At 45.4% G+C, this 27508-nt stretch overlaps 1 protein-coding gene across 1 annotated transcript; it reads right to left on the reverse strand.

Moving 5' to 3' along the window:
- Positions 1-6572: 6572 nt before the first annotated feature.
- Positions 6573-22146, reverse strand: LOC307248198 (calmodulin-1). The gene is made up of 6 exons (XM_080024483.1): positions 22012-22146; positions 15668-15698; positions 14654-14797; positions 9390-9496; positions 8702-8837; positions 6573-7959 (listed from the first exon to the last, which is right to left on the reverse strand). Exons 1-6 carry the CDS (start codon positions 22012-22014, stop codon positions 7931-7933), a joined length of 450 nt encoding a protein of 149 aa, XP_079880609.1. The 5' UTR covers positions 22015-22146; the 3' UTR covers positions 6573-7930.
- Positions 22147-27508: the final 5362 nt, after the last annotated feature.

Here is a 27508-nt window from a genome sequence, read left to right on the forward strand (position 1 = left end):
AAATTGTAAATTAAATTGTATTAGGCTGCACTACGTCAATGTTTCGTTGCCGGGTCCACGTTACTCAGTCCTGGCCTGTGTGTGTGTGTGTGTGTGTGTGTCTGTATGTCTGTGTGTGTCTGTGCGTGTGCGCACGCGTTCCATGTATATATTGACTTTGAATAATTAGTTGGTGGGCTCCATGTGTGTTTGCTCAATAGTGTGTTCATGCCTGTGTGAGTCAGAGCGCCAACGAATCTGTGCACATGCGACGTCAAGTGGAAGAGGGGTGGGTGGGGCTGGGCGGGGCTGAAGATGCTTGATTAGACGCTGCACCGCAACACTCCATTTCCCACGGAGCCGGATGGGTTGCAGGGTCTGCAAGGGCCCGCAGGCTCTGGAGGGCCACGGAGGAGGTGTTCAAGGAGTGCGTCCACGCCATCCATGCCCACACCACGCTCTTAAACCCATGGACTCTTCTTACAATATGTAATTTCTGTCACTGGGAGTCTCTCAATCAAAACAATAACTAAAGACGGAGTGAAGTAACTTGGGGTCATGGGAGTTTACTTTACGGGGACAGCTTCGGTGACCGAACTCACCCAAACGACAATAAATAAGTGTGCTCCATCAAACAATAGTTACAGAAGATGAGTAATAGTAGAGCAATACAAACAATACAGTGGCTAGCTAACGTGAGGTACTTTGTTGAGTCCCTTCCTCACTCCCTGACGTATCATCCTTCTACGTGTTTCCCTGGAACACAGGGTGGCAGGGAACAGGGTGTGACAGGGTTGGGTCAAGTAAAAGGGTGAAGGGGATATGACGCCATCAACAGGCAACCAAATGAAACGGACTGTTACCAATATTACAATGACGGGTTTGAAAATTGTTTAAACATTTGCGATAATGTAAGTATAACGCACAACAAAATATATTTCCTAGATCAAGTCCTTTTTAGACATTTTAATGCGGAAAAGTTACAAATTGTACCTTTAATCTCAACCCTTAAATTGACGTCCATCTTCTTCGTCTGTCGTCTTCCGCCTTCTGTCCGTCTTCAAGATGCTTGGTGAGACGCTGCACCACAACAACACACCCTAGCCCTAACCCTCCATCATAACCACCCTTATCAAACGTCCATTTTGGATTTTGAGATACGTAATTTTGTGCGTGTGTTGTGTCCAAAATATTCCCTGGGACGTCCTTGCCCCGTCTCATCTGCAGTGCCTCCACCGGCGCCACTGCATTATGTTGCATCTGCATCCTATTGCCTCTCTGCATTGCCCCCAACCCCCCCCCCCCCCCATCCCTCTCTTCCCCCACCCCCGCCCCAGCGGGCTGGAGACTAGTGACTGGCAGGCTGCAGAGGTCTGGTGTCGGGGCCAGGCCAGGACAGGACGTGGATCAGCTGGTCTACGGTTTTAGAGGGTGGTGATGGTGGGGGCGGGGAGTGTGCCGAGTGGGGGGGCGTGCACGAGTGGGGAGCGTGCACGAGTGGGAGGCGTGCACGGAGCAGGGGGCGCGCACAGAGTCCCGGACAGATTACGTTGCAGCAGAGTGAAAAGAAAGAAATGAGTGAGGATGGAGAGCAACATGGGGGATACATAAGAAGGAGGAAATCCCTCACAAGGAGGAAGCACTTTCTCATTCTCCTTCCTTCCCTCAGTCTCTCTCCTCCTCCACCTCCCACATTACCCCCCAGTTGTTATTTGTTTTCTTCTCCTCTGCATTTCTCAAATTTCGCTTCATGCCCCCCCCTCCATCACCCCACCCACCTATCCACCCACACCCCCTCCCCACATCCACCCCTCCCTCCCACCCTCCCCCATCCTTTAGGGTTTATCCCCCTGAAAGAGATGCTGTGGCTGACGCAATGCACTGCCACCAACTCACCCCACCCCCATCCAGTACACGGTGATGAGAGGGGTGGCGGTGGTGGTGGTGGTGGGGGGGGGGGTGAAGGATTGTGTTTTTACTCACCCTTTCAACATCCCACCCCCCTGACACGTCTATCATATTGTTTCAGTTACAAAGGGACTTCTCTCGTGGCAGGATGTTCACCTCGCACCACTGATTTCTGTTTAACCCTGCCACACACCGCCACCACCAGCACCACCACCACCACAACACACCACCACCAGCACCACCAACGTCCATCGTTGGTGGTGCGACCACTAAAAACGCGAAAGAACGTCACAAACCAGAACTGTACTTATTATTATTATGGTCCACCAATAGTTAGAGAGGAAAACTATTCTCGCAAGCGATACGTTCTTAGCAAGCAAATTTGTTGAATGAGTCAGGATTCTGAGTCAAATTAGTGAATCTGTCACTCATAAACTGAAGATAATTAGTTTGAATCCAAGGCGGAAAAGGTCCAGGCGTTTGGCACAGTTCATAGTGGATGTGACGGATTAACTCTTTACAATCCACTAAAATAGGAGAAGAATTCCATTCACAACTCACAGCTGAAGCGTCTCTTCCTCCTCTGGTTCACGATTCAGGAAGTCCTCCCTCGCTCACCGTCCGTTACACCGACTGAACCAAACCAACCAAGAATCTGAAAATGGAACGATTCTGTTTACCGAGCGACTCGTCAATAACTGACTCTCAAAAAAGAGTTGAAATTTTCACAGCGTGAAACTTGTTCTGATTGACGCGGAGCTGTTGTTCTGCTGGAACTGATGGATTCGATGAATTAGTGCTACCGTGCAATGTAGATCTTGCAACGCAAAAGCTAATTTCCATTATTTATTTTCTTAAAGTGGAATTTGAGACATTTTCACGTCACACCTGGCGAGCTCTTACAGCATAGTGGTGGTGGGTGGGGGGGGTTAGGGTTGGGGGGGGGGGGGGGTGTAGGCGGGGGTGGGGGTGCCCCCAGGCCACAGGTGGTCGGGCTCCACGGTGCGGCCAGGTGTTCCTCACAGTTCAACCCAGTCCCCGGGCCGACAGACATGTATACCTTTCATGCCCCCCCCTCCACGACCCCATCCAGCAACACCCCCATCCATCCCTTCCAGGCGGTGGCAGGCTGCTCACCACTGCCCTGTTATTAAAGGCCTGTTTGTGTCACCTGCTGTTTTTTTTCATTAGCAGGAATCTTATATCATCACCTCTGAATATTGCATGAGGGTCTGGGAGGCTGCGGTTGTCGTGACACCGCCGTAATATTTCACAACAATCAAAGATGGATGAGCCTATTCTTCCAGGGTAAATGGAGAGGGGGCGGGGGGGGGGGGGGGGCCAAAGATGATGACAGTGACACTGACGCACCGTAAAGGGAGTCTGGGAGGGGTGGAGGCGTGCGGGAGGGCGGGGGTATCCAATAATAAAGTGGAATAGTGATGGTCGTCCATAAAAATGAAAGTGCCACCGTAACAAAAACAGGAGGGAGTAACGCAAGAGGAGGTTGTGCGAGGTAATAGGGTGGGAAAGAGGCAGAGAGAGAGAGAGAGAGAGAGAGAGGTGGTAAAGAAAGCTGAAACGGGAGGGTATGAGAGGGGGAGAATGAAAGAAGAAGGAAGAAAGAGAGGGGAGAGAAGGACAAGAGGGCCCATGCTGCTGGAAGGGATTGAAAAAGGGATTGAGAGCTTGGAGCTGGGATGGGGTTTGATGAAGAGTGCGTGTGTGTGTGTGTGTGTGTGTGTGTGTATGTGTGGGTGGGTCAGTGTGTGCCCACCCGCAGCGCAGCCCTCCAGCTTCCCTGCAAGTCGTCATTAGTGCAATTTGATGAGCGTGGCCCCAAACGTTAAGTATATATGTATATACTGTATATACTGTGTATATATATAATTATTATACACTAATTGTATTCATTTATTATTATTATTATTATTATTATTATTATTATTGTTATTATTGTTATACACTTTATTCAAATATATTATTTTAGGCTTAAGAGTCATACAGTATGGGATCTCATTTTACATAATTAGTTGCAGTTGACAAATCTATGAAATTGCTTTGCAATCAACAGTGGAGGATGCTCTTATTGTCCCCATCACTGTTTCATTTCATCACCCTTGGGCAAAATAAATCAATAAAACGTTTTTTCATTCTGAAAATGTGTCATTTGGGTTTCTATACATTCCCCTGTGTGTGTGAGAGAACAGCACGAGGCTGAACTGCTGCAGACATGAAGGATGGGGAGCGGTAGCGGAGCCTGGTGATTTGTGTGTGCGCGTGCGTGTGTGTGTGTGTGTCTGTGCGTGTGCGTGTGTGTGTGTGTGTACCTGGGTGTGTGTGTGTGTTTGTATCTGCTCGTATGGGTCATTGCACAGGTCTGTCAGTGTGTGTGTGTGTGTGTAATTGGGTGTGTGTGTGTTTATATCTGCTCGTATGGGTCATTGCATGTGTCTGTCAGTGTGTGTGCGTGTGTGTGTGTGTGTGTGTGTGTGTGTGTGTGTGTGTGTGTGTGTTTTGGAATATCTTGCTTCATTAGCAGGTTAGACCCGTCGCCTTGATGAGCTGAGCTGAATGTTGAGTAACTTCAGGCGCGCTCCCTCTTCACACAGGCAGGTAGCGGCGTACACGCACGCGCGCGCACACACACACGACCACACACACAACCACACATACACAGGGCCGTATCTCACAGGGCCCTCTCTTTCCAGAGGCTGCTGATACCTAATCTGGCCTTGTCGCTGCTTCTCGCCTTACTGCCTCTGCAGTGCGCTGCTTCATTTACACGTCCAATATTGATGTGCTTCATTTAACCCCGGGGTGCTCAGGTGTCTCTTCCTCACCAGGGACCGGGAGACTCGGCTCTTTTTGGGAGGGAGCTCATGAATCCACAGCCCTATCTGAACCCTGCCACCCCCCGCCTGGCCAGGGATTGGCTGGCGGTGCCGGTTGGGCAGGGCCTGGGTGCAGTAACCCCATCAAATCAACATAGCCCCACCCCGATGGAGACACCGACCCACCTGTTGTAATCTGTGTGTGTGTGTGTGTGTGTCTGCGCGAATGTGTGTGTGTTATATTTTGAAGTGATATCTATATGTTTATCAATAAGCTACAACATTAAAAACACCACTAAGAACCACTAATATTGTGTAGCTTCCCGTCATGCCCCAAAACAGCTCTGACCCGTGGAGGCATGGACTCCACAAGACCTCTGAAGGTGTCCTGTGGTATCTATCTAAATTTAAGACGTAGTCAGACGTATTCTGAACTCGGATAACACTGCCTCCACCAGCTTGCCTTCTTCCCATAATTCATCCTGGTGACGTCTCTTCCCCACGTAAACAACACACACACTGCTGGAACAACAAGCCCGATACATGGGGGACCCACCTCACAACTTTCAGGACTTAAAGGATCTGCTAACATATTGGTGCCAGATACCACAGGACACCTTCAGAGGTCTTATGGAGTCCATGCCTCCACGGGTCAGAGCTGTTTTGAGGGGAGCAACACAATATTAGTGTTTATTAGTGGTGGTTTTAATGTTGTGGCTGATCGCTATATATAAATAAAATAAATTAGGATTCTTCATTGTTTAATCTCCTTTAATGTCCTAGAGAAGTACTCAGCCTGATGCTGGCTCTCGCCTGGTTTGTGTGTGTGTGTGTGTGTGGGGAGGGTGGAGGGGAAACCAGCTGATCCTGGCTGCGGTCCAGATGCAGTCAGATCACTGTCCAAATATGGTCAAACAATGTGGCTGCAACATGGATTTATTTTATTTTTGGATTTAAAAGAGTATTGTGTGAGGAGGAACCAGCTGAGCCCCGGCCAACTCTCTCCTTAAAGTGTGTGTGTGTGTGTGTGTTTGTGTGCGTCTTTGGGATACGAAGGCTCCCAGTAGTGGCCTGGTTTGCCTTACTAGGACAAGCCAACATGGAGTCATCATCATCAGCATCATCGTCGTCGAAGCAGCAGAGGATTTATTCAAACTCCCACTTGCCTTTCCACAAAACCCCCAACAACCCAGTTACAGCATGTTCCTGTTGCTTGGCAACCCAGCGGGCCTGGGGAGAGCAGAGCGGCGTCATCCGTGCGCCTGTCGATCCAGCACTCCGCCTCTCCTACCGAGAGCAAACATGCCTGGCTACCTCTGGCCAAACATCCCAACACATGGATGTACATTATATTACATTTTGGACTGCTGGGACTCACATCGACAGAGCTGGAAAGTGACTAAGTACAAGCACTTCATGACTGTGCTTCAGTACATCTTTCCACTATCTGTACTTATTTAGGTAGGCTCGGAGACTTTCAAATTTTACTCTACTACATTTCTACATTTCATTTCTCACATTATTTTAGTTTATTTTTGAAATCTTGATTCATTACTGCATATCCTTGTGAATTACAACAATGCATGAGCAACCATCTGCAGAAAAGAGCTGCAGTAGCACTGTAGACACTGGATCTAAGTATTTATACTTTTTATATTTAAAGTACTTATAAACTTTGGCCATAGAAACATCAATGAGGTACTTTCAATTTTACTAGAGTACATTTTGTGTCAGGGGTATCTGTACCAATTTAAGTAAAAGGTCCGAGTACTTCTTCCACCATTGCAAATGCGACGATAACATGCTTCGGATTTTAATAATTCGCAGAAAATGACACGAGAAAATAAAGCGTAAAGTTCATGGTCTTTTTATTTGAAAAAAATAAAATAAAATAAAGACTAGCATGTACAACTTGGAATGAATGTAAACTGAACTCAGAGGAACACTTGCAAATGAGTGTGTGTGTGTGTCTGTGTGTGTGTGTGTGTGTGTGTGAGCAGAACGCTTCGTGAAACACACACACACACACACACACACACACATACACACACACTCCTCGCTGTGCTTCCCTCTGAGTCAAGAAACAGAAGAAAAAGAAAAAGAAAAAAGTGAAGGCCAGTGATTCTCTCTTGCCGAAAAGAGGGCAGACACTATCTCAGCAAAAAAAAAAAAAAAAAAAAAGAATAAAATAAGAATAAGAACGAAGCTCACCGTAAGACTTAGTCCCCCCCCCCACCTTGTTTTTGTTGGGTTTTTTTGGAGAAGGGCCGGACGTACAACTAGTTTGATAACCGTTCAAATGACAAAAAACTAAAACAAATGAACATGCCAAACATTTGAGGGGAAAAAAATAAAATAAAATCAGACAAAGCAAAAACAAAAATAAATGGTTGGGCTTTTTTTCCGTTATTTTGTTGTCTCTGTTTATCTAGCATTACAATTCATTTCACTTTCCGGCTTGAGTTGGTATATTCTCTCTTCATAACAGTAAAGGCGTTTCCTCTCTAAATACAAAAAAAAAAAAAAAAAAGTAAAATCAAATTTAAATAAAAGAAGAGAAAACAAACTGTACCAAAACCAACAAGAGGACAGCTTACAGTGGAGTCAGCAAGCTCTGGTACACCGGAAGGATGGAGTGGTGGATGGGGGGGGGGGGGGGGGGGGGGGGGGGGGGGTTAGCTCTCCGGCTCTCAAGCTGCATGCATGAAAAACAGAAAACAAGAGAAGGAGGAAGAGAAGGAGAAGTGAAGGAGAGATGGCCATCCAAGACATGTACCACTCAGCGGGTGGAACTTGAAGACGTTCGCCCAAATGCTTCAGCTTTAGTTCACAACGTCGTAGTTACAGGGTCCAAGTTGTTATTTCGTTTTTACTGGGTTTTTTTTCTCTTACGTACTGATGCTATACTGATCTCTGGGAGTAGTAGTAGTAGTAGTAGTAGTAGTAGTCGTAGTAGTAGCGGGGGGGGGGGGGGGGGGGGTCGGGGTCACTAACCATCATTTTCATGCAGATATTTTTATTTTTTTGTATTTTTTTTTTCCCTGTGTGGACAGAAGAATATTTTATTTCAACATTCAATTATTTTCTATACAGAAACAGTATGAATAAATGAACATTTTTTTTTCTTTTTTTTTTTTCCCAAGAGGTAAGTAAAACATTTTGATTCTTTTTTTTTTCTTTCTTCTAATAGGGGACAGGGCGGGCAACCTTCACTTTGCGGTCATCATCTGTACAAACTCTGCAGATGGAGAGATGGGGAGACAGAGAGAGAGAGAGCTGTTAGGGTGTCCAGTACTTGAAATGGCAGCCATCTGCTAAATTGATAAAATGTATTATTAGTTTTTTTTTTTTCCCCCTCATCTTTCTTTAATCAATTCAGACAGATTTAAAACACACATCCTAATTAGTGTCGCCGCTCCAAACGCATTCAATGTTCCTCTCATTAAGCCTCTTTGATTAAAAAGCCACACACACACACACACACACACACACACACACACACACACACACACACACACACACACACACACACACACACACACACACACACACACACACACACACACACACACACACACCTAAACAAAAAAAATAAATTGTCCTCAAGTATAGTCACACACACGCATGCACGGCGCCAAAAGGGAGGCTTGCACTGCTATATACTGTCCATGGTTTAATGAGACTTAACACGGGTTTATTAAGCCAGCAACAGCTTTTTAAATGTCAAACTAAGGTCATTCCAGACTCAACTTTCCTGACTTCTCAGTAGATTTCTTTCAGCGACATTTGACATCTCTAGTACAAGTAATGACATGTTTACTGTGTCATTATTACTACAGAATAGGGGTTATAGTCTGGAGACTAGTAATAATTAACTGGAAATGACCAAAATCTGATTCCGTACTTTTCCATGCTGCGCATGCTGCAGGAAGGAATGCAAAAAAAAAAAAAAATAATATTTTTTGATAACATATCTGCACCTTCATAATTGACCTGTCCGTCCCCGTCGATGTCTGCTTCTCTGATCATCTCGTCCACCTCCTCGTCCGTTAGCTTCTCTCCCAGGTTTGTCATGACGTGACGGAGCTCCGCGGCACTGATGTAGCCGTTCCCGTCCTGGAAGCCAATGCCAACGCAACCATTACAAGGGTGGATGGAATGGATGGAGGTGGAAATCCACCACCAACCGGGCGGAGCGGACACAGTGGCTGTTGCTAGGTCAATGTTGAAATAAATACAAAACCTTGAGGTTTTTCCGATAAAGGTTTTTGGTTTTTTGAAGCATATCGGGGCTGGTTTGGTGAGCGTTAGATTTCTGTAAGCAATGTCATGTTTAGTCATTTAATTTACTTAAAATTCATTCATTTTTAATTAATTTCATTAAATGTTTTAATTTTTAATTACATTTAATTCATTTTTTATCAATTTTATTTATACATTAACGCCTGTCTCACTTGTTCAACCAGTTTGATGAAAATGCAACAAAAATACAGCAATTTTTTTTCAGAACCTCATTTAGACGGACATTGGAATATACTGTATGAGCAGACTGTAAAATGACATAAGGTATTACTGGTGATGAAAGGGATGCATGTGGAATGATATAATGTGATGATTTCATAATACAAAACTCTTCACCCAACCCTAAATTAAATTGAACCGCTTTACCTTGTCAAATACCCGGAAGGCCTCACGGATTTCCTCCTCGCTGTCCGTGTCCTTCATTTTTCTGGCCATCATGGTCAGGAACTCAGGGAAATCGATGGTTCCATTACCTGGAACAGCAGGTACATTTAATCAGCAAAAAACGCAATTACATAAGCGTGAGTGCACATGAAAGACAGATAAAATAACAAAGCACTTCGTTGATTACAAGATGGTAATATTCATCTGGTCAAACCTGTCCTCCTTTTCCCACCAAATCTACAGATTATGTTGTGAGCATGTGTGGGGAGAGAGGGGGAAACAATGACTAAGCAATTTGAGCCGTGGGAAACTGCACAGAAGGAACAACCTACAAAAAAAAAACAAAAAAAAAAACATCTTCCTTGTACAGTCAAGGCCCCCCCGCAGTACAGAAAGCTACGTCAGGCGAGGAAGAGGGCTCTGCTCCTTGCTCCTCCTTCAGGGAAACCAATGGAGAAGGTCGTGCACGTTCTGCATCGCAGGGAAACCCACGACGAGGCATACATAATGCATGGATGTAGCTTGGGCTGCGACCAGGCTTCATAAATCAGAGCAGCATCCCTCCCCGCCTCAAGAAGCATAGGTGCCGTTGTGTACTGGAGAGTATGTGTGTGTGTGTGTGTGTGTGTGTGTGTGTGTGTGTGTGTGTGAGTGAGAGACAGGGCTGCGCAATATGTTGAATTTAGGGCAGGGTGAAATTGATGAAATATTGCAATATATTCAACCAATACCTCACTATCGATATTTTGACACTATGTTTGTTGTGGATATTAGTGATTTCATTCGATATTTACGCACAATAAATATTTGAAAAAGAAAATTAATTTAATAATGTGGATATTACGACCAAACAGGAAGCTTAGACTAGAACTAGAGCGGTTTAGGAGCTCAGAAAATAATGTGCAACTATAATAATATATTTAACTATGCTGTGATATTTTGATAACCACAATCCCAGATGATTAACATTAATTAACACACATTTTATTTCTATTTCACAATTTTTGCTTATTTAATTCAAAAGCTGGTATAAAAGAAACAATTAGATGAGATAAACAGAAACCAAAAGGACGCAGAGTATCTCAAAATGGAGGACTTCACTTACGCTCAAGCAAAGACTGGTGGGAGTAAGAAGCTCAACGTTGAGAAAGTCCAGGGGCTCATCACAGCAACAGAGCTACCGAACATCCTTTGAGACGCATCAAAAGCTAAACTATACTTTAAAATCCATCGCAGTGTCTATCCCGATAACCATTACCCACAGCACATTTCATATTGTTAAGCCCCACTTCGGATCCAGGCTTCACTCTCGCTCCATCTCTACATCATCCTACCTCTCTATTAAGCTATGACTTCGTTGATCCTATCTTTCTATCTTTCCATTTCCTGCTCCACAACCACTTCTTTTACACAGCCATCCCTCTTCTGCATTCCCGCTACCCTCCCCCTTGTTCTCTTTATACCCACCTTCAGTAATTGGCTTATTTTCTACTCCTTCTTTTGTACCTTTCTGTATTGTGTTTGTTCCTAGGCACTAAGTCCCACTTTGTTGTGAACGTACATTGAGAATGTTAACTTTTCAACCCCCGCCGCCTTTTTTTTTTCTCTATTTTCATCCATCCCTACCCCCTCTCCTCACAACTACCATCCAACCATTCCTCTATTCAGCTCCCCCCCCCCCCCGCCCTTCATCCACCTATCTATTGCTCTCACCTGTGTGTGTGGATGGGTGTAAACGGCTGTGGTTGCCGTGGTGGTGGTTGCAGTTAGTGGAGGAAGTGGCTTCTAATGGCCTAGCGGTTATGTTAGCTTCGGGTAGGATCAATATCTGTGTTGCTGTTGTCGAGGCAGGATTACCTGGGGATCAGGCCCTCTTGACTGCAGAAGGACCTGTGATTCTCAGCTGTGAGCGGGGGGGGGGGGGTGTATTTTATAGCGGCGGCGAGCTTGAGAACCTGGAGACACCGCCGCGAGTGGGTGGGATGGCGGTGATTAGGAGATTAATTACTGTTGCTCAGTAAAATGTCAGTTAAAAGGGGGGTGGGGGGGGGGGGGTAGAGGAGGAGGAGGTGGGGGTATTCTTCAATGCGGGTGGGGTGGGGTGGGAGAGTGTTTGCGTGGGTGTGCTGGGATTGCTGTGGAGATCAGGAACGGAGTGACAAAGTAGGATTATCTTTGTGGGTGGGTGGAGTAGGAGAGCGTGGGGCTTCTGGAAAGAGTGGGAGGCAAGGCAGGAGGAGGCCTAGATTAACCAATGGTGTGCCTTGATGAGCTCCCGGAGAGAGAGAAAGACTTATCAGGAGCGCCAGGAAAACAATAACAAATAAATAAACAAACAAACAAACAAATAAATAAATAAAGCTGTGAGCCCCGCAAGAACGTGAACAGACAAGCGGTAATGCAATGGGGCAGATGGTGATCTAATGGCCCAGGGTAACGATCTAAGGACCTGTTATCTAACGCACAGAGACAGCCAGCAGCAGCCAGGGAGCACATGCTGCTGCTGGAGGTAGGTTCGTCCGGTCCATGATGGGGTGGGGTGGGTTGGGGGGGGGGGGGTAAAAAAGAACTCCGGAGACGCATCTGCTGCGCTCATCTGCTTTTATCGAGCGAGGACGGCACAGATGAGGACGAGGCGAAAAGGAAATCAGAGAGGAGAGAACAAGCAGGAAATAAGGACCAGGGAGGGAGGGAGTGAGGGCGGGAGGAAGGAGGGGAAGAGAGCAAACGAGTAAGTGGGTGGGAGAGAAAGAGAGAGGGAGAGAGAGAGACAGAGAGATGGAAAGAGCGAGGTGTGGAGATGAAGGGAGCTGTGGAGAGGAGAGTATATAAGGAGTTCACCGAGTGGGAGAGATGGCGCGATTACACATAAGAGGCACTGATGCAAAACTATAGAAGGGCTGAGGCATCTCTGCACACTTCTGTGTTTGGTCAACGCCCCCCCCCCCCACTGCTTTTTTAACTCTCAATTCCTTGAATAAGAACAGTAGGATTGTATAACAATGATTAATATATCAAGTGGGCTACAGCGCCACTCAGTCATCAATCTCTATGAAACCTGGAGAACGCAGATTTCGACTTCAACACCAAGTCGATACCTTCACGATCTGAACCGCTTTCACTTCCTGTTAAATCAAGGGCTGTAACTCTACTTTGTGTAAGATGAAGGTTTTCTTGTGTTTGAATTCCAATCCTTTTTTAATAATTGAAAAAAGAAACCCACAGGAAATTCACCTTTTTCATTTGCGTCTATTAAGCTGATGCGTTGCCCTTTCGCTTTCCAATTAAAAAGCCAAAGGAGCCGTTAGACGCCGCAGCTTTCCGCCCCTCGCCAGATTAAGTCGACTGAGCGACCTCTTTGCTTGTCCATTGTCATTCATTTCCACAGCCTCCCAATTTGGTAAATAAAGCTGATTTTCAATAAGCCAGCTGACATCCCATGACTGCCTATGTGGGTACGGGATGTGCGAAGCGCAGAGAGACCTTATGTAACCGCTTTTATTTTCCATTACTAGCTTCATTGCTGTCTGACCTAGATTGCATCAGCTAAGGGAGGCAGAGGCAGAACAAGGGTATGTTAGTGGTGGTGCGCGCTTACATGCATCCGTGTGTGTGTGTGTGTGTGTGTGTGTGTGTGTGTGTGTGTGTGTGTGTGTGTGTGTGTGTGTGTGTGTGTGTGTGGTGTGAGTGCATAAACAAAAGTATGAGTGTAATAGAGGGGGAGATGGGGGGGGGGGGCAACTATGGCTGGAGAACGTTTCAATAAAGGGGCAGCCGAGCGTCGCTTCAGATGCCGGAATCGATTCCTCCTGATCAATGTGGCCCTATTTACGAAATCCTATAAGCTGACAGAGCATTATTGTGGTAGAGTGCCACTGACAAATTCTACCCCCCACGCCCCCCAAAAAAGTGTGTGTGTCCAAGGACGACGAGGGAGAGTGCTGCCAGCCAACCCTTTCCATCTCTCCACCTATACATCACAATCTCTTTCAAACAAGTGCAAATGGAAGGGTATGCAAGAGGGAGCGGACGGCAGTATGAGCTGTCACAAATCATGACATTTTAGTTGAGGATTATTTGTCATACCAATAATTTCGACTAACACTTAAATTGTCTTATGTTTGTTTTATGTCACTACGAAAGTGTGACATGAAGGGGGGGGGGTGTTTCTGGAATCCTGGGAGACATTGAGGATTTTTCACATTTGGCTTGAAATTCACCCAGAACTTCGGACAAAAACACGACAGTGGAACCTAATGATTTTTACGAAATGATTACGATTTCCTCAAATAAATGCCATCGGGCGATGATGTCATACAGGAGAGAGCAGAATGTCTGAGTAATGGCTCTTGATAGCCTCTAGATACTGGTGCAACCTCAAGGATGGTCTTTTGACGCTCGGCCCTCTTCGACCCACCAGCAAGCCCATGGCATCGCACTCACACACATCTCCAACGCCGTCATCTGTGACTGACTTAAACACACTGTGACTAAACCGCTGACACAGAACATCGCATCATTCCCCCCCCCCCCAAAAAAAAAAAAAAAAAAAAAAAAAAAAAGGTCACTGGCCGGACATTTGGCTCACTGTTGATGGGAAGGAGGGGAAGTTGGGCATTAACAGCGCTGATGTGTGTTTTTGTTTTTTTTAACCGAGAAAGGGGAGGCAGCGGCTGCTCCGTGTTACCCTACTGGTGTCCCGATCTAGGGTTTGTCACGAGTGAAGCGCTAAACACGACAACAAGGCCGAGCACATTTCACTTAAGCATTCCAGAACAACCACGAGTCTGCTCCGCTGACGGTACTTCAGATACGCAGCGGAAATGATTGAGACAAATGTGTATCTAACATCACTGCATTTCAGAGTGACGGCTGTGACTGACTGATTGACACAAACCATTTGCTTTTTCTTCACTTCAACTTCAAATATTGACTAAATTGTTGGAAGAGTAAAGACAAATTGGAAAGAGAAAACGTTCTATGTTCTTAAATGAAAATATTGTGACAGTTCAAAACTGCTCTGAAAGGCAGTGTCATTGTAAAGTAAACTTCATAGACTGTTCTAGGTCTATCAGCCTGGTTATAATATCCACAAATTTAATGATTGTTTCTCAGATACTTCATGTGTGTAAATATCTTATGAAAGTACTCCCCAAGTCATCCCCAAAATATCTTCATTGTCGATATCAGACGCGCACCTCATTGTGCATTGTGCATATTTGTGTGGTCATGTCGTGTACACTGACCATCAGCGTCCACTTCGTTGATCATGTCCTGCAGCTCGGCCTCTGTGGGGTTCTGGCCCAAAGACCTCATTACGGTGCCCAGCTCTTTGGTGGTGATGGTGCCGTCACCGTCCTTGTCGAATAAGGAGAACGCCTCCTTGAACTCTGCAGGGGGGGGGGGGTCCGAGGGCGGAGGTTAAATGACTGTAAAATGTGGGCAGGTGATCGGCAAAATAAGCAAGGGTGCCACATGATGATAGGTTGTAGAAGGTTATTCCAGTAGTTGCTTGGGGATGGGATTCTAGGGGCTGGGGTGTCTGTAGTTGCCCCACATACGTCTTTTAAAGCCATTGAATTATGTAACATGAACAAAAGTTAAGTTTCAAATCCACAGTGATTTCAAACTATAGCAGAGGCACTGGGATGAGTTGGAGAAAAAAGGCCCAAGAACCTCAAAACATGCAACGGTTCTCTCTTGGTACAGACAGCCTTTTGAAAACCGAGGGCCAGTGAAGCCCATTGGCAGCAAGATGTCTGAAGTGCAGGCAATAGTGAGAATTAGCCTCCGAGCCATAGCACAGAATAATTAGTCACAGAGGGGGTTTGACTAAGGAGAAACAGAACAGGCTCCGGATTTAGCACAAATCCAAATCATTGAATTTTATTTATCAGGAATAATACAAAAGGTGCCATGATTGTTGGTTGGACAACAACGCTTCACTAGAGAACTGCACAGGCTTGAGCACTGACCCATATCATAGATCGATCAAAAGACCCCCCCCCCCATGTAGCATGAAGCTTAATTTTGTTGTTCAGAAGCTAACGAACAGTCCCAATCATTATTTTTTATTTTGTAGAATTCAACTGAACAGCGAAAGAATGATGCCTCCATGGTCACAGTTGGGCTTGTGTCATCTTAGGACCTAGTCTTAATCAAAATGATGTGGGAGTTTGCTTGTCAATTTTACAACAAAGGTCAGAAAAAACCTCCTGCAAGGAGGGAGAGAACAAGAAACAAATGCTGTACGTTCCTACCTGCAATCTGTTCCTCTGTTAGTTGGTCAGCCTGCGATTGGAAAAGGAGGGGGAGGGGTGGACAAAAACAAAAACTCAAGTTACTCAAAAAGCAATTATTCTAAATACCCAACTGTGAAAGGTTTCTTCCCCACATCATCAACACCCACTGACTAAATATCCCAACATTGGGAGCAGTGTTCATAGGGCCTCCAACCTCATGTGCTGCCTGAGATGTGAGGCCCTCGAACATCTATTTTTGATAGGATACTTTACACTATTATGCCAACAGGCCATTTCAACAAATTGTTTCCTCTGTGTACTGTGTGGCGACGTCGCACTTTATTTCTGAAACAGAACATGATGAATTGATGTTGTCAATAAAATATGCCACCAAATTCAACACAAAACTGAATTCAGATTGGTTTCCTTTAGGGCTGGACGATAATTGCCAAAAATGTTATTGTCGATTATTATCACAATATATATATTTAATAATTAATAATAATAATAATACATTTACAATTATAAGTATATTCTCATGGCTTTACATTAAAACACTGAATAAATAAAATATATAAACAAAGAAAGATAAATAAACCAAACAAATAATTATATTTTATGACATTTAAATATATAAATATAATCATCATTGTCATCTGAAAGCAGTCCAAAAATTTCAGAATACAGAATCAATCGTGTTGGACCAGACTTCTCTGAAAATCGCGGATTCTTTATTTAATCGCTCTCAATTTGCGGGGATGGGGGCCAAGCCCAGCTCGGGTCGGGAGAACAGTTCGAGTTCAAGTTGGTGTTTAAGGAAAACCCGCATCAGCTCCGGGGGGGCCCTCATCCTCGCTATGCACCACTGGGCCGGAGAGTACCGCGGCCGGGAGAGAGAGGAAGACCTGGCGCCCCTGTTCAGGGGTTGGCTGTTTGTGTCACATGGTTGTTTCTCTGCTGTATGATTGACTGTTTGTGTCGTGTCTTTGTAGATAGAGGAAAACTGACTCCAAAAATGTATAAAATAAATCTCATAAATGTATCATTGTTATCGTTTAAGATTCTATCGTGAATTATCAAGATTGTTTTAACGCCCAGCCCTAGTTAGCTTATTTTTCTACTTTTATTGCCGCCCAATTGATAATAGTCAATAAAAAGACTCTCTCTCCCAACGTAGATCAACAGGAATGATATGACCAGTTGCAGACTGCATATAAGACATTTGAATGCCAGAAAGAGCTTTCATCAACATAAAAGCCAGCTTTAAGAACTACTGTTTTACATTTGGCTTTCAGACATTCAGATATCATCATCTGAAGAGGTCTTACTGGGACAGGAGTGGAAAATAAGTGAGCACATGGTAGTGTGTATTCGGTCCATTAGGACAATAAATGAGGGATGAAAAAAGGGTCCTCCCGCTGGGGAAGAGATTTGGGCTGGGTTGTTTCAGGACAAATCAACAGCAGAGAGTTCTACCACTGCCGACCAACAGGGAAGAGAGCCTGCTGACTTAGTGTGGTTTGTGTCGTCCTAAGCCAGTGCCACCCATGAGCAAGGCCCTCAAACGGCTTTAAGTGACTCACACAGGCTTTAAACCGTTGGGAGAGTCCATGTCCAATGTCGTTTTTCACAGATGGATGGAGCATCGTAACGTAGGGCTGCAGGTATTCCTCTATAATCCCATTCGAATTTGTATGCATTTTTTATTTTTTTATTTTGTGGGGCGGGGGGTTACACACGGTTCCGCATCTCTGATCAGAGTGATATTTTCTCTAAACAACGCAAATAAAAACTCTAGATGTATTTAATTTACTCAGTTTCCTTCTATTGCTCCATTGCAGAGCAGATCACAGACTGCCCCAGAAAAAAATCCCACTGCTGTTCTCACGTTCTGGTTGCAAATGCCCCGTGGCCCGGCACGATCCACGAGTCGGCGGTTGGGAACCTCTGCACTAAAGGACATTCGCTAGAGGAGAGAGAGGCACTGGTGCGCTCGTGCATCTCCGCCGACGCAGACTTGGCATCGTTACCGGGAATATTTCTCTCTAATGTGCGTTCACTGTGCAACAAACTAGATGAACTTATATTGAACTGTATTGCTCATCACATATGAATTGATTCGCTAACGTTGGCCAAACATTTCTAATCAATTATTACTTATAAAACAAATATATAATCGAATGGCAATTTCAGCATTTGAAAATCGATATTTCTTTTAATATTCAAATTCTATTTGAATTTAATTTCTGCAGCTCTATTGCAAAAGAGCCACAGCTTTCATACAAACGTCCCCAGCAGTAAAGTGTGAATACCAGACTGGTGGTGCAAATAACACCTCCCACAGGTGTCTTGCTAGCACTGAAAACAGAAGCTTAATATTATTATTATCGTTAACAGGCCACTGACGTCATTCTGCTTGGCAGCAACACAGCAACTCGACACTCACCCGCACAACCTGAGACTGGTATTATGTGATTGAACCTATGCACAGATGTGCATACGCAAACAGACATGCGTATATGAGGGCATGTGCACACGCTCGCTCACACACACACACACACACACACACACACACACACACACACACACACACACACACACACACACTTTACATTTCCATGTTTCCTGTGAATTAGTCAGAGCAGCCAGTTCTGCCCCAAAGCAAATTCCTGCCACCAATTGGTGTGTTTGTGTTCTTTCCACACAATCCAGCTTCAGATACAGTCAAGCATACGTCAACTGACAAAGGCTTACTTAAATCTCAAGGCAGTGGAACCCATAAGCTTGCTGAGGCCCTGTGTTAGATGAGTGGGTTCTTTCTTCTATAAAGCAGAAGCACAACTTCCAAAGGCAGCTCAAGTCGATTACATTTATTTTGTGGCTTAAGGGCCAGATTCAGTTAGCCAGATGTAATTTATTGCGATCTCCGCGCGACACTGGTAGATGCCCTTTAACTCAGGCTTTCAAAAAAAGAAAAGGCTTCTAGTCGTGGCTTTAGCGGTAGCCACGAGAGGGATCGATGTGCCCAGTGAAGGTTCATGGATAACTTCAGAAGCCTTCATGCGATTAGCTGACATGACTCAATAACCTGTACCAGACACAATCCACCCAGTTTCTATTTCCGTCTTGCACATTTGTGAAATGTCAAATAGACCATGCAGCCTTCCAGGGTTAGGGGATATGAGGATGAAGGCCTGGGTATCGCTGAAATTAACTCCATGTGAGTCGATTATTTTTCACTGTCCTCCCTCGCACTGCCTATGTTCGTTGTTCCTTCATCATCTAACTCAAGTTATTCCCCTCACCCTCTTTCTCCGTCAAAACCCCCACCATATCTTCATCTCACTCTCCGATCGACTGCTCCGCCCCCCCGTTTACTTCAAACTCATTTGCCTGTTTTATTACCAAACGACCGATTACAATCTCTCTCTGTCTCTGGGAGAAGACCAGGGTGTGGGGTGCAGTGATTCAGATCTGTGCATCCTCCCCCTGGCTCTGCCCCAGGGCTTCACAGTGCTGCTGCACCACCAGGCCCAATACTTGCCCATCTCCCTCTCTCTCTCTCAGGAAACTCCCTCTGATTCATGCAGTTCTGTGGAGGGGCAGTATGTTGCCAGGCTTCCTGCCTTAGTAACAGCTTGTTGGGGCATATAGGTGGGGGGATCCTGGCAGCAGGTTGCTGGCAGGAATCTATCAACCACTCCCACTGTTGCCTGGGCAGTTGGTCACAGCAAAAATAAACAATTAAATTAAAAAAATACCCCCAAACAGGGCTGACAAATTCAGTAGTTCAAAAGGCCAGCAGCCCACCTCCATTTAGCTTTTTCTTCTAAATGGTTTGCTTTCACATGATGTCATAGTGACTTGCAATGAGCACGTTTTCCAGAAAGCAGTGGTTTTAACTTGAGTGAGATGGAGGGTGCAATGCTGAAGCCTACAAACAACTCACACCCTTCCCTGTGAGTTGCCAATCTGTTTTTTGGGAGGTGTAAAAACAATTACTAAGATGCTACTTCATATCATTTGAATGGTGCCAAACCAGCTGTCAATATGACAGATGGATGTGACACACACACATACACACACACACACACACACACACACACACACACACACACACACACACACACACACACACACACACACACACACACACACACACACACACACGTTTGACAATGACAGATACATACCCCCTCTCAATAGGGGGCATTGAGCTGAACAGAGTGCTGAACGCCTCTTCTTTTTGAGCCAGGACAAAAGACACATGGGGCCTTTGGGCTGGCTTGTGACTGGAGGGGAGGAGGGTGATGGTGTAAAATACACTGGCCTGAGGGCCAGGCCAGCCTGCCATATGGCACAGTAGTGGTGGATCCCCGGGCGTGCTCCTCAACATTGATGGGAGCAAATTACCTCTCATAGACACTGGGAACATGGAACATGGCTAGGCTTAGCCACCAAGCATATTAATTATTCAATGCAGTGGATCGCATGTCCTCAGAGTTACTAAACATGCATCAGCAAACAAGGGCGTAACAGGAATAGGAGAGGGCCTTAGCATGGTTCGACTACTTATTCAATACTTCCACCTCAATGGGGGTGGCTTTCCACATGAAAGACTGTATTGATGCGGACAAGGGGCTTTACCCCCGTGATTAAACTTTTCAGAGATGCTGATACACAGGCAAGCTCCATAACAATTCCACTGTCGTGTTGCAACATGAAACTGCATCAGGGCTCAATACCATATATAGGGTTATTCGATCAGAGTGTGTGTGTGTGTGTGGGGGGGGGGTCTATGGCTTCTTGACTCCCGCGGGCCATTAATGATCTATCAAGGTGATAATCAATGGATTCGCTTGAAGGCTTCCTTGTCACATCCAGATCATTTCCACAGAATAACTTCCCCTAATGTGACGTAGCTAGTGGAAAAAAACAAACGAAAAAAAACCAAAACAATGTTTCCTTAGGTGGTTGCAGATGTAGGGCCGAGCTGCCTTGTATATTTTTGTGCATGCGTTTCTCAGAGAGACTGTGTGCCTCCAACATCTGCTGAAATTACCCAAGTCTATGGACTTGACACATTATTTTGCTTATTATCATGTTTTACTTAGTATAATATAGGATAATAATATTCTCAGTAAATTATTTGCAGTGGCAATGAAAAAGTTGACATAACTCCAAAGCCATTCTACGTGCAGATGCGGCCAGAGCCAGAGGGCTTTCTTTGACTTAACCCAGACGGATGTAGGATTTGCATGCCACGAAAAATTTGCAAGAGACAAGCAAATCAAACAGCGTTACATGGAGATAAACTCAAAAGGCGGGGCTGCGTCTGATATACTTGTGCAGCCGGTATAATGTGGCGCTAACATTTGCAATTACAATATGCGGAGACCTCCGGCGCGGAGCAGACCATGCAGTGTAGTATAAGATGGTGCAGCCGGGTGGAAATAGCTTTTACCACCCCCCACCAATTTGATCCATCAAAACCTGCAGATGGAAATCCATACGTTCATGACAACCGCTGAATTGGAACTGTGTTGAATTGGGAAAAAAACAACAACAACAACAACAACAACAACGGTCTCTATTTCTTATTACATTTTATTATAGCGTTTTGGTCTCTCAGAAGTGTGTCAGCGTGCAAAATGGGGGAAAGCTTTTTTTCCTCCATCTCATTTTGTCAAAACCTGCGGATGAATATCCCCGCATTCAACATAAGCTTCTGTGGGAAACTGAAGTGGAAGCAAACAGCAGAAAACCTCTTCATATTACAGCTTCTTGGGCTGGTCAGGGCGTCCCACTGCGCCTGCGCGGCGCAAAAAAAAAAATAAATAAATAAATAAATAAAATAAATCAATTAAATAAATAAATAAACCCCTCACACGCACACGGAGAATTACACTGAAAACAGCGAAGAACCTCCCGCTGCTTCGCCCCAAACCTATTAAACGCGGCGGCGGAATCAACCAGCTCTCCCGCTCCCCTCCACCCTGCGCGTCGCCGCGAACCGCCAACACGAGTCCACGCCGCCATATCGCGGTCAATAACGGGGCGGAGGGCGGCGGGGGGGGGGGGGGGTAAAGAAGGACACGGCGCTCAGCAGTGAGGGCGGAAATAAAGCCGATAAGCGCGGTTAAAAAAAAAGCTCGTACTTCGTGGCCTTCACGTCGCCCCGTACAACAACGGGGACGAGCGGCATGGAGGAAGACACCGTTCGCGGGCGTTTCCGCCTCAGGTGAAAGGATGTTCCGCGGGTGAACAGGGAGTGGGGTGGTGGTGGTGGTGGGGGCTACAACAGCCGTCGCCCATTAACGGGAGCGTTAAAAAATAAAAGCAGTAGGGAATGTAATACGTACCATGTCTGGTGCTGGTGCGCTCGGTCTGTGGCGGACTGGGAGTGTATCGTTCCACCGGCGGAGCAGCGCTGTGTGTATATTGGCCGCGGCGCGGTCAGAGTGGGGATTGCCTCTGCGTGTATCCCTCCGCCACACTACGCCACTCGCTCGCTCGCTTCCTTCCTCCAGCCCGGGGCTGCTGCGGCGTCGGCGTCCCCGCTCCGCGCCACCCCGCTCACCCCGCTCACCCCGCTCACCGGGCCCGGTGCGCAAAGTGGCCGCGGGGCAGGCCCGGGCGTTAACGCGGCGCCGTGCGCTCTATGCACCCTGCAGGCTCCTCGGCCGGGGTGCGGTCTTGGGGTGACTGGGGCCATTTCAGTTGGCGTTTGAACAGGCAAAATCAAACGAACCCCCAAAGGTCAGTTGGGTTCAATAAACAGAAAAATGGCCCTTGTCCGGGTTAGTTGAAAAAGTATATCAATTGTAATAATAACAGCAATTACAACAACTACTCAGCTACTACTGTGTTGGTACCACGCACAAACACACAAACACGTTTATTACATGGATGTTGTCCTATTTTGCTTGCGTTTTGTGCTTTAATATATAGTTCTATTTCTATAATAATAAAAAGAAATCGAACAAGCGAAACGTATTCCGCAAAAATAATGACTAATAGTTATGATATTATTACTCAAGGCCTTCCTCAATCTGCCTTCTTGTCCGTACTTGTGTTCCTGTGGACCTGTAAAACGTCATCAGTCGCAGCCCAAGTACTGTTCCAATTCAAAGTCCGCATCAAGCCAAGTCCAGTCCAGATGCCCGGATGTGGACTTGCTCTGCCCATTTTATCGAGGATGCACCAGTGGTGACTTGCGTGGACTTGGGACAGCCAAGTATCACAGAATGCATTTCACACCAAGCGGTGGTAATGGCAATGGCGGAGAGGAGTCTGTACCCCCGAGTCGAACTTGCCAAGTCTGAACTACCCAGTTTCAGCGTTTTGGTCTTTAGTTTAGACCCTGACGACTGGACAAGTCCACAGGCTTTGTGCTTCGGGTCAAAAGGTCTTGTGGAGTTATGGAGGCAAATAAATAAGATCTGAGGTGGAAAAAGCTTTAAAACATCACACCACTGGTGCTTTATAAACATCACACCACTGGTGCTTTATAAACATCACACCACTGGTGCTTTAAAAACATCACACCACTGGTGATTTAAAAACATCACATCACTGGTGCTTTATAAACATCACACCACTGGTGATTTAAAAACATCACACCACTGGTGCTTTATAAACATCACACCACTGGTGCTTTATAAACATCACACCACTGGTGATTTAAAAACATCACACCACTGGTGATTTAAAAACATCACACCACTGGTGCTTTATAAACATCACACCACTGGTGCTTTATAAACATCACACCACTGGTGCTTTATAAACATCACACCACTGGTGCTTTATAAACATCACACCACTGGTGCTTTATAAACATCACACCACTGGTGCTTTATAAACATCACACCACTGGTGCTTTATAAACATCACATCACTGGTGCTTTATAAACATCACACCACTGGTGCTTTATAAACATCACTATAAAGTCACAGTAAGTCAACACCATCCCAACCAAGGCCCATTGCTACGTAATAAACATAGAAATAAAGAACAGCCGTTAACCAGGCCTTTGTATACAGTTTAAAATGATATTGTTCCAGATTTAGTCACATTTCATTTGAAATACAGTATTTTTTCCCCCATTTGGTGGAAAATACTCTACTCTTGGTCTACAACCAGTTCTATAGGCAGCCATGATATTTTGTGTCTTACTTTATTACTACTGAAAGTTGTAATTATTATTATTATTATTATTATTATTATTATTAATAATAATAATAATAATAATAATATACTCCAAGCTTGTTGGGGCCTATGGCACACATCCTTATGTACTTTCCAACTATTTGGCTGTGTTCCCAAAATATAGCAGGAGTCCCCTAACACTGGGGAACTAACCCGCGGCAGCGGAAGGATACCTCTCGTATACACGTTGCCGGGTTGACTCTGGAGAACTTGCGGTCTCGATGAGACAGTGCTGCTGATTGGCCGCTGCGGAGCCGCAATATTATACTCCGTGTGTCGGCGGCGGCGATTTGCTACGTGGGACCTGCATTGCACCAGGCAGCGGCACTCGACGGAAATACAATAAATGTAATTATGAAATAGCTGATAATGAACGTGTCAATCGATATTATTTATGATCATCCTTTTTATTCGCCCTGTGCTTGTACCGTTTTCGTGTCTGAAAACGACGCGAAATGCAAGTTTTTTTTATTATTATTATCATAGGTTCAGCGGGGAGTGCAAGACTTGCCATTGGTTAGTGGTCATTCATTTGCCCGAGAGGACAGTAATAACAATAACAGAAATAAAAATAACAATAATAATAATAATAATAATAATAATAATAATGATAATAATAATAATTAAAAAGACAACGCAACATTAAATAGAGCGGCGTGGCAGTGATATAATAGTAAAGCGATCTACACGCACAATCCTTAAAGCGGGGATTGTTAACGACAGCGGCACCTAGTGGCTGATGCTGAGAATGCGCCTGGGACGAGCATGGATGGCAGTTATTACAGTGTTTGAAATGTATGGAGTTAAGGACATCAATGAGACACACACACACACACACACACACACACACACACACACACACACACACACACACACAGACACACACAGACACAGACACACACTGCTTAGAGTCATCTAGAGAAAATAAACATTAAACTCAAGATTAGTTGGAATTATGCACATTTAAAACAGCACTATACCAGTTTTTAGTCGTGAGGGCAACTCAGGAGATATATTAAAAATATATTAAAACATGTAAAACTCCATTAAACCTATTTTTATGAGGACACTAAATTGTGAGGACAAAATTATGGGATTAACTATGAGACGATGAGGACAGTAAATGTGTCCCGACGATCCCAGTGTCCTACAAATGCTGGTGCCTGGTGGGTGTTACGCCCTTTTTAAACTACACTCGCACACGCACACGCACGGGTTGAAGTCTCTTGTCCTTGGCATGGTTTTATTCTTTTGGACACTGTTTCCTCCTCTTAAGGGGAACATTAACTTTTGGGTCACCTGAATCTCTGCCAGTCCCCCTGCGACTCTTAAATATACCTATAAAAATATATGAGAGATATATATATATATATATATATATAAATATAAATAAATAAATAAACTTTCCAATTCAATTAGATTTTTATACATTGAAATAAAATATATAGATTATTAAATTAGAATATATAGACCTAAAAAAAAAAGATTAAGGTTGCTGGTGGAATCTTGTGAGTGGCACCGTGTTCACTGGCACTCGTCAGGGTTGAGTGCCTTGCTCTAGGGCACAGCGGGCTGATGACATTTCAGTCACACGCCTGTTCCCGAACTAACAGGCCGCGGCCATGAGACAACGACAAGAAATTAGGTTGTGTCCGGATCGATCCTGTCCTCCAGGTCTCCGGGGCGGCTGCAGCATCCGTCGTCTCTCAGGGGTTCACTCCTATCGTTTCCCAAGCTGCCAAGTCCATGTCAAGCCTCCATTGACGAATGTCGGGGCGCGCGACTTGAGTTTATCCAAATTGACGCCATTGACACTGATTTGTTTCATTCCCTTATCTCATCTTCTCCCTTGATTCTCGGCCTACTGTATCTTTTGATAATCCCTGTGTAATTGCAGTAAATTAGCTTTGCCAATTACCCTTCTGATAAATGGCATTGTAAACAAACACCCTGAGCATCATATAGTACCATCCCTCATGCAACTCCATGTCACACTCACCGACTCAGAACAGATGTGAACCCATAAGCACGGCACAAAAAACGACCACGTCGGAAGTCAAAGTCCACAAGGTTTATTCCAAAAAACAGGCAGGGGGCAAACTTATCCGGCAGGGAACAGGTAGAGAACGGGGCCCAGGGAATCAGGCAGAGGTTCGGACGGAAGATGCAGGAACCAGGTACAAGTGCAGAAAGACTGAGGGACTAATGAGGGAATGAGCTGCAGGCGGGGGAAACCATAAGGGACAGAAAGGAGGGACAGCAAAGCAAAAGGGAGTGTGCAGATCTGAAAGGACATGGCATGAGGAAATGACCAGATGAAAATAAAACATGAGAACAAAGGTAAATACTGGGAGATCAGGGAGGACTCACGACACTCCAGCTTTGTTAAGAGAATCTATGCAGCCTTGTAAATGATGCATCCGTTTGTTCTTTATTTTTTTTCTTCCACAATCCCAACACATGAATGAATAATAACACCAATGTGACATTTCAGAGAATGCCAGCAACGCGGTCAGCCCCGTCACGGCGATGTCTGCGCGCTGGCGGGGGCGGCTGACAAAAAAAACGGAGCGACGTTTTCCCTGAGCTGACAGGGCAAATGCCTCAGAGAACACACACACACACACACACACACACAGCCTCCCAGACGCAGCACGCTTTTCTCAAATGAAGTGCCCCCCCCCCCCCATTTGCTGAACGTGCTGTAATGTGTGAGTTACAGCTGAAGGCCGTGACTGATGTAATAAGGGGAGAGGCCAAGTGAGGCGGGGCTGCGGCAGCCGCATCCCCTCCTCGGCGGGATGCCTGGCCGCACGGCGCCTCTTTCTGCTGAGCAGCGACTCCCACACACGGCTCCGCGTCAAGAGGAATTTAATTAAATGTTGCGTTTGGCTCCACGTGTCAAAAGCACAGCCCCTTCTCACCGAGGACGACTCAAGGGGCCGCCCTGGAAGAAGAGGGTGACATGGAGCCTTGGAATGCCCTCGCTCCATTTGTCAACACGACCACGCGCCGCAGCTCCTCACTCCCTGAGGCCCGCCCACATCAATGAAGCAATTTGATGATATTCTGCATCTTGGCAAAGTTTTTATTCCTGTTCCTGTTTTTATTCTTTTGTGTTCACAAAGATGCCCATGCAGCCGCTGTCCAGCGCGTCCTTGGTATTTAAAATACGTTAGTGATAACAAGAGTTGTTCTTTGGAGGTTATTCATTTCAGTATATGAGTGACCATCCTCAGGTCTTTATTATTTTGTCTTGTAGATCTTTTAAAGCGTGTGTGTGTATGGAGGGTATACTGTGTGTGGGTGGAGGGTAATCAGGCCGATTGTATGTATGTGTGTTTATGGATAATATATAATGTATGTCTACGGCGGGTATAGGCCTACTGTGTGTGTGGAGAGGGTATATAGGTCTACTGTGTGTGGAGGGTATATAGGCCTACTGTATGTGTGTATGGAGGGTATATACTGTGTGCGTGCGTGTGGGGCAGTATATAGACCTACTGTGAGTGTGTGTGGAGGGTATATAAACTTACCGGCCACTTTATTAGGTACACCTGTTCAATTGCTTGTTAACACAAATAGCCAATCAGCCAATCACATGGCAGCAACTCATTGCATTTAGGCATGTAGACATGGTGAGGATG

This window comes from Zeus faber, assembly GCF_960531495.2.
Source record: "Zeus faber genome assembly, chromosome: 2".
NCBI classification, from domain to species: Eukaryota; Metazoa; Chordata; class Actinopteri; order Zeiformes; family Zeidae; genus Zeus; species Zeus faber.